Source organism: Prunus persica, chromosome G6 (assembly GCF_000346465.2).
Source record: "Prunus persica cultivar Lovell chromosome G6, Prunus_persica_NCBIv2, whole genome shotgun sequence".
Lineage (NCBI taxonomy): Eukaryota > Viridiplantae > Streptophyta > Magnoliopsida > Rosales > Rosaceae > Prunus > Prunus persica.
Genome location: NC_034014.1, coordinates 20,476,694 through 20,485,220, shown reverse-complemented (window position 1 = coordinate 20,485,220; position 8,527 = coordinate 20,476,694). Strand labels below are relative to the sequence as shown.

The following is an 8,527-nucleotide window of genomic DNA, read 5'->3' as shown; positions in this document are numbered from 1 at the left end:
CACTCTATTCCATATGTTGGATAGCACTCGTGAAGCACTAATCTCGCAGCGGCAGATGCATAGGATACAGGATGAGTCGAATTGGTTCGGAATCTGAGCCTGAGTGGAGGCCGGAGTCGGAATCGAAATCGGGATCAGGGTCTGAATCAGAGACAAATTCGGGGTTGGGGTCGTCTTCGGAGTCGGGGTCGGGGTCGGGGTCGTCTTCGGAGTCGGGGTCGGGGTCGGGGTCGAGGTCGTCGTCGTCATAGTCGGGGTCGGGGTCTGGGTGGTCGTCATCATAGTCGGGGTCGTTAAAAGAGGATCCTGATTCTGGATCGGGTTCGGGGTCAAAGTCTGCATCTGTAGGAGCGGAGCCATCTGGGCACTCAACTCAACGATGGTTGGTGGAGAATGAGAGAATGAGTCGGTGGTGCTACCTCTATGAGGGTTGAAAAAATCATCAACCCCCATAACACTAAATAAAATAATCTCTATTATAATAGGACAAAATATAATTGGTAAGTAACCAAAATTCTAATGAAATAAGGACTCGCCAACACTCCCCCTCAAGTTGGGCAAAGATATTTCGCAGGCCCAACTTGACAAGCGAGTCACATGACACCATACTTGAGAAACATCAATTGTAGAGAAGATCTTTTAGTCAACCACGAGTGAAACAAGTGACAAACTAAAACAAAGTTCATAGCAAAACACAAGAAACTCTGTGAGCACGGGTGTAGACAAGGCAGAACACAAGAAACCTGTGAGCACGGCAGTAGGTAAGGCAGAACACAGAAACTGTGTGAGCACAACAATTAATAAGGCAGAACACAAAAACCCTGTGAGCACGGCAATAGGTAAGGCAGAACACCGAAACCCCATGAGCACGGCAGTGGCAACAATAAATTCTTCCATATAAACTTTAGCTAATTCACTCAGACACAACTTCTCTTCAATCTTCCTCTCCCCTTGAAGAGAATGGGTCGTCGGAGTCAAGAAATAAGCAATATCTTCATGGAAATATGTCAAGGTAATTGGGATAGGTCAATAAACATATCCCTTTCACTCCCCCTCCCCCCCTCTCAAGGGGGGAGAAGAGCACTTAAATTTCAAGAAGAACACAAGCACAGGTCTCTAGATCGAACCTGGCTCTGATACCATGCTAAAATATGAAAACTATGAGAGAATATTTGTTTGTGGGAATTTTCTGTGTATTCTTCTCCTTGTAGGAGGTCATATTTATAATACAACGAAACCTAAATAGGCAAGTAAATAATAAATTCCTAAATCTATTTGCAGTAGGAAATCAGAAATTAAAGTAAATCAATTACAATTATAATAGGAATTCTTGGTGTGTAAGGAAAGTAAGTCAATATCCACAAGTCACGCCAACACTCCCCCTCAGTTGGTGCATAGATGTCGCCAATGCCCAACTGATCTAGTGAATTGTGGAATGCTTTACTGGAAATCGCCTTTGTCAAAATATCCGCCAATTGATCCTCGGATTTCACAAAATGCGCAATCTGGTCCATATGTTGGGGTCGTTAGTCGAGAAGTCATAATCTGTGCAGCGGAAGATGCATAGGATACAGGTTGAGTAGGAATTAGGATCGAAATCTGAGCCTGAGTCGAGGCCGGAGTCAGAGTCGAAATCGGGATCAGGGTCTGAATCAGAGACAAATTCGGGGTTGGGGTCGTCTTCGGAGTCGGGGTCGGGGTCGGGGTCGTCTTCGGAGTCGGGGTCGGGGTCGGGGTCGAGGTCGTCGTCGTCATAGTCGGGGTCGGGGTCTGGGTGGTCGTCATCATAGTCGGGGTCGTTAAAAGAGGATCCTGATTCTAGATCGGGTTCGGGGTCAAAGTCTGCATCTGTAGGAGCGGAGCCATCTGGGCACTCAACTCAACGATGGTTGGTGGAGAATGAGAGAATGAGTCGGTGGTGCTACCTCTATGAGGGTTGAAAAAATCATCAACCCCCATAACACTAAATAAAATAATCTCTATTATAATAGGACAAAATATAATTGGTAAGTAACCAAAATTCTAATGAAATAAGGACTCGCCAACATATTGTCCTTAAGTAATCAATTAATATTTTATCTAGTTGTTGTTACACTTTCAATTAAACTTTTATAAATTCGCGCATCATACTCATATGTACGTATTCTTTTTAAATACTTTAATTTTTCACACACAATATTATACTTGCATTATTCAAGTATATATTTTTTATGTATAATCCATGCATGTTGCATATATTTTCCAATTATTCACATATTTTACACTCTTTCAAAAAATGAAAATAATGCACATACAAATTTTTACCGTATTTTTTTTATAAATTTTTTTTCCAAATAATGCACATACAAATTTTACTAAATACAAAGAAGATATATATAAAATGCGGTATTAATATGATCAAGCGAAAGTTGTCAAATAATTTGCAAAATGTTAACAAAGAAGATTCATAAAGTTCATCAAAGTTCTTTGATCAATACCACCAGTTAGTTTATAATGGTACTTTTTCCCAACTAGGTATTATTTAATGGTACTTTTTTGAGAAGAAGATTTCGTTCATAAAATAGGCATACATAGATTGACACGAATACAGTGACCTCATTAAAACCTTCCTAGGAAAACCACATGGGACAAACCCAAGGCAGGAAAGAGTACCACACATGCTATAGACTAACAAAAGAGTCCAACTCATGCCACTTCGGACCGCTACAAAGAACTAGAATAGAAAAATAAATAACCAAAACAAACTACCAAACGACTGGAAAACCAACAGCAATAGAGCACACCAACACATCCCAAACTGTCAAAGAAAGCCTTTTATGAGAACAATAATAGTTTAATTGTACTTTTCTTTCAAAAGTTAGAAGAAATCTCCCCCCTCCCCTATTGGTAAACAAAAGTTAATGAAACTTGTTTAGCTACACCGTTTTCCAACGGTACTCCATTAGTTCCATTTATTTCATTTCCAACCCACTAATCTTAATATACGGTTATTTCTATTTCATGGTAAATATACGATAAGACCATCATTTTAACTTGATATTATACATAAACTAATGATCTACCATGAAACCAGTTGAACGAGGAGACGCATTGAGGTCTCTCAAGGGGAGGCGTCTCATCGCTTTCAAGAGGAGGCAAATTGCCTCCTCAACAATTAAGTGTGAACATAAAAATTGTCTCTATGAAAGCGTACGTGGAGAAGCCTCCCATTTGGAGACCTCAATCAATCCAATTGTGTCTCCTTGTTTGACTGGTCTTCATGGTAGATCATTAGTTTAGTATAATATCAAGTTAAAATTATGGTGTTATGGTATATTTACCATTAAATAGAAATAACAGTTTGTTAAGATTAGTGGGATGGAAATGGATTAAATGGAACTAATGGTGTATGGTGTAGCTAAACAAGTCTCATTTAAAAAAATAAAAAAAATAAAAAAAATTAGCAATCGGGGAGGGAGAGATTTCTTCTAACTTTTGAAAGAAAAGTACTATTAGACTATACCGAATGGGTAAGTAAGTCCCATTATAAACTGACGTGGTGATTGATCATGATGAACTAAGGTTATGAATATTCTTGGTTGTTTGTTAACAAACATTTTGTAGATTTTTAGATGAGTTTCGCTAATAGGCAAGTAACCCATCTTAAGATACGGGAAGGAGAAAATATAAAAAAATATGTACATACATTATTTGAAACTTTTAACAAAAATATGATAAAAATTCAACCATTATTTTATATTTTATAATTATTTATTTTCATTTTTTGAATTAGCGTAAAACATGTGAAATAATAGAACATATATGCAAAATGCTTGGATTATATACATCAATACACGAATAATGCACGTATAATATGTTTGGTTAAAAAAAACATACATACGGATACGATACACGAATTTATAAAAGCTTAATTGAAAGTGTAACAACAACTAGATAAAATATTAATTGATAATGAATTCATTTTTTGTTTATTTTTTGTTAGATGAACTTTCAATTTTATGATAGGGAGCCTTCTTGAACCTTTTCATAGGACAATAACCCCAAACAAAGGTAAAATTCCATTCTAAAGCCTTCTTGTGTGTTTATTTTTGGTTTTGAAACCATGCATGAGTTGCAAACACTACAAATAGGGAAAAAAAAACTTTAAAGAGAGAATACAGTCATATTTGTTCAGGGACGCTAATGATGAAGATGATAATGGTGACACTGGTTTTACTTATGCTGGTTCAAGTGCCAGCCATTTATGGTGAAGAGGCTCCTTCTCTTCCCTCCTCATCTCACTCCCTTTCGAAAATTCCATCGCGCCTTGGCTCCTCTCTTCCACATGGTCATGGTGATGCTATTTTCAGGATTCATAAGAGTACTTCTGAAATTTCTAAAATTCTGGCTAATGGTCAACATTTTAAACACCGGCGGCCTAATAAATTTCCCAGAACTTCTATTCTGAAAGCTCCTATTCTAGAGACTCCATTTCCCGACAATCATATTCCTCTAAGCCCTAATGTCAGAATTATCTACCCTCCTTTTTCTTAATTTCTAATGTAAACCTCGGCCATGTGGCACTCCCAGCTTTCAGGATCTATCCTGCATCAGATGATAGACATTCACCTTTTCCAGCAATGATGATGTTATGCATGTTTTTTTGCTGGAGATGATGTTATGCATGTTACTCCCTATTGTTGTATTTACTTTTGTTATCATTTTTTATATGTAAGATTTGATGGTTCTTTTCAATAGTTTTGTCGTTGAAGCACAATAGCTTGAAAATTTATACTCCTTAGGAACCTGTGACCTGTCAAGGGATTTGGTTGAAACAGAGAGTAAAACTTCATAAAAACTGGTTGAAGATTTATACTTCTAATCCAACCATTCATAACTGATAATATATTATCCTCTATATTTATGTGTGTTATTACCGTCTAGGTCTTTTCGATTTACTAATTCCATAACTGATAATATATTATCCCCTATATTTACGTATCATATCTGTAAATAGAGAGATGGATCCCAATGTGGTACACATATGTGATCTCATAACTCGTGTTGCATATAGTCCACGACATGAGGAATAGCATTTCCATGACAAAGATCATATATAATAACAAGAATAAGCCTTTTGATAATACTATAATTCATAACAATAATTGATACAAACAAACGCTACAATAAGCCAAACAAAGAAAGAATTCATTGAAAAAAAACATCCTCACAAGCTCTTTATCACAAGTATACTGTATACAAAGACTAATAAATAAGCCACCATCAAACACAAGAAACCGTCATGTCATATGTTCCAGGACTTCTGAGACTCCCCAGCACAAACAAGAAATTAATTAGATAGTATATACCGGTAAGCGTAGAGAACCATGGCATATATATGCCAAGTGGTTTAATTTGATGGGGGTGGGGAGAAGAATGGAATCGATGGAATAGTTGATGGAATTGTGGGAATTGAAGGGATTGTTGAGGGGAACGAGGGAAGTGGGTTGGCTGGCAGTGGAGGGAGGGTTGTGGGCACCGTAGGCAATGTGGATTTTGGCAAAGATGGGATTTGGGGTTGGGAGGTTGGCAACGGAGGCAGAGTAGTTGGGAGAGTAGGCAATTGGGTAGAGGGCAACGGTGGCAACGTGGCCGGCTTTGGCAGAGTTGGAGCAGTTGGAAGCGTAGGCAATGGGGTTGAGGGAAGCGGAGGCAATGTGGTCTTGGGCAGAGCTGGGGCAGTTGGAAGTGTAGGCAAGGTGTTTGAGGGCTTGGGAAGTGTTGGTAGTGAAGGCAATGGAGGCAGTTGAGTGGGAATTGGCAGAGAGGGGATTGTTGGGATTGCCAGTGTTGGGGGTGGAGCTGCTGCTGGTGTGTCCAAAAGGTGGCGAGCTGCATGGCTCATTTGGGTGCTTGAGGCTGACAAAATCACCACCAGCAAAGACGAAATGAAGAAAAGCTTGGGAAAAGCCATGGTTGAGTTGAAGGAGCTGCTAGGGCTATAGGCAAGTCTCTTTGTTAATATGTTGTTTTGTTGTTGTGATCAGCAGACAGTCTCCATTGGGTTTTTATAGAGAAAATATGTGTCAAGACTTTGAGGACTTGGAAGCATCTATCTAATAAGTTTGATGAGTTGTGGTTGTAGGAAGTGGGAAAAAAAGCAAAAGTTAGCTCACCTCCCTAACTTAATGTGTTCCATATTCAAAACCAAACTAACTCAAAAGACTAGGGCATAAACTCACACCATGTGTCCTCCGTTAGATTATAATCACCATTTTAGGTATTTGACAAATAAAAACTTATTACACCGGATGTTACTATAACGATATTTCAAGTCAATCACACACTATCATGTAATTTAATATTTTTTTCACACAACAATATTTGATTTACGTCACGTGATTGACTTGAAATATAGCATCCCTTTATATGAAAGTGCTCATCCATAATCCATGACAATACGTTCTCTATGTTGATCAAAGCATTAAAGGAAAGACAATACATTTTGTCCCCCTTTCGACTCTTGGGCCGCTTTGGGCCATGTTGAATGTATCATTTCAAACAATAAGGTAATAATTCCATCCGCCTTTTTTGTTTTAATTTTATTTATTATTTTAGGTTTTTTATCACAAATTGTTCTTAACGTTTAAGATTTTATCACGAATGGTCTTTGAGGTTTTTTTGTGACACTAATAGTCCTTAATGTTAGGGCTTTTTATCACAAATGGTCCCTCCATTAACAATTCTGTTAAGTGTCTGATGTGGAAGACAAGTGGAGCTCATATGTCTAATCACATTGTGACATGTGTATGAAAAAAAAATTAAATAATTTTTTTTTATGAAAATTCCTTTTTTTTTCTACAACTTTTCATCCCCCTTCCTCTACTCCATCTCTCTCCCCATCTGCCCTCGCTCTCCATCCTCTGCCCCCTCTCTCCCCCTCTGCTCTCCCTCTCTCCCCCCTGTCCTCTCCTTCTCTCTCTGTAAAAATAATAATATAACCTATATATCTTTCTCCATCTTTGTATAGTGGTATATAAATCGTAATCCACAATCCCCCTTTGTTTTTTTCTTGCCCATTGCCTACCACCTGCAAGAAAAAATGGTCTTTGGGATTCTTTTATTGGTCTTTGTTTTTTTAACACAGCCACCCGCAAGCTGTAACCCATGCCCAACTCCCCTACCCTCTCTCACTGTATTTTCTCTCCTCCTCTACTCTCCCTCTCTGTTTTTAATTATTTTAAGTTGTTTGAATAAATATTTGTGTATAAGGAAATGTGAAACTACCTTGTGCAAGTGATTATTTTGCAAAATATACAGAGGGAGAGGGGTGGGTGGGCATGGGGTGGTCGGGCTGTAGAGGCAAGGAAAAAAAAACAAAGGGAGAGGGAGAGCACAGGGAGGAGAGAGGGCAGAAGGGAGGGGAGAAGAGAGAGAGAGAGAATGGATTTTTATAAAATAAAATAAAAATTATTTCCTTATTTATTTAATCCGCATGTCAAGATATGATTGGACATATAGGCTCCACTTATTACACTTAACAGAATTTTTAACGAAGGGACCATTTGTGATAAAAAGCACTAACGTTAAGGACTATTAGTGTCACAAAAAAACCTCAAGAACCATTCATGATAAAATCGTAAACCTTAAAGACCATTTGCGATAAAAAAGCCATTATTTTATTATTGAATTAAGAAGACTTCAGAAATTTTTCGAACAGATTTATCACTTTAGTAAAAGACATGTTCCTCAGAGTCAGAGAACATTTTTGAATAGCATGTGATATCAACTATCTTCTACAATCTGTTCAACAAGTCCAGATCACCTTCAGACTTTTATTATTTTATTTTTTGTTTGGAAAGATGGTCATTTTAACTTGTAATATCTTTCAACAAAAGGAAGAGTGTTGTAAAGGAGAATGGGTGAAGCCCACAGTCAAAGGTTAATAGTGATGTTGGGTAAAAACATCATGATGTCTCTCTTTTGACTCACGGGTGCCATTTGCTTTGCCTATAAATAGGCATCCTTCCTACTTGCAAAGACAGAATAACGGAGAAGAGAAGAGAAGAAAGGACGAGTGAGAGGAAAGAAGAGAGAGTGAGAAATCTGAGTGTCAGTGCGAAAAAATTCTGTCAATATAAACACCACAAAGAGCAAATATAATTCTACTTCCAATATTCAGTAGTACTTCCCATACTCTGATTATAATAAATTTAAAACAAAGAGAAATATTGCCTGCATCAACATTCTATTCTGAACAATTAATTATACATGTTTTTTAATACAAATGAGTCTAAATTATAAGAGGAAGTATGGGTATCTCACACACTACCAAGATGGTATGTAAGTTTGAACCTGAGTACCCTTTTGTAGTTTAGACTATCCCTTGTATTAAAATAATAATTAATATCTTGACACGATAATCATTGGTCTCAAATTTGAACCAAAAATCACCTCAGCACGATAATCAAACAGATAAAAATGAAAAATTAATGTTAAGATGACAAAAAAAGTTAATAAAACAAAGCAAAGAATTAACGACTGAAAA

At 37.5% G+C, this 8,527-nt stretch overlaps 1 protein-coding gene across 1 annotated transcript; it reads right to left on the bottom strand.

Moving 5' to 3' along the window:
* LOC109949561 (proline-rich receptor-like protein kinase PERK2) lies at window positions 5,097-6,029 on the bottom strand. The gene has a single exon (XM_020565520.1). It carries the CDS (start codon window positions 5,951-5,953, stop codon window positions 5,390-5,392), a length of 564 nt encoding a protein of 187 aa, XP_020421109.1. The 5' UTR covers window positions 5,954-6,029; the 3' UTR covers window positions 5,097-5,389.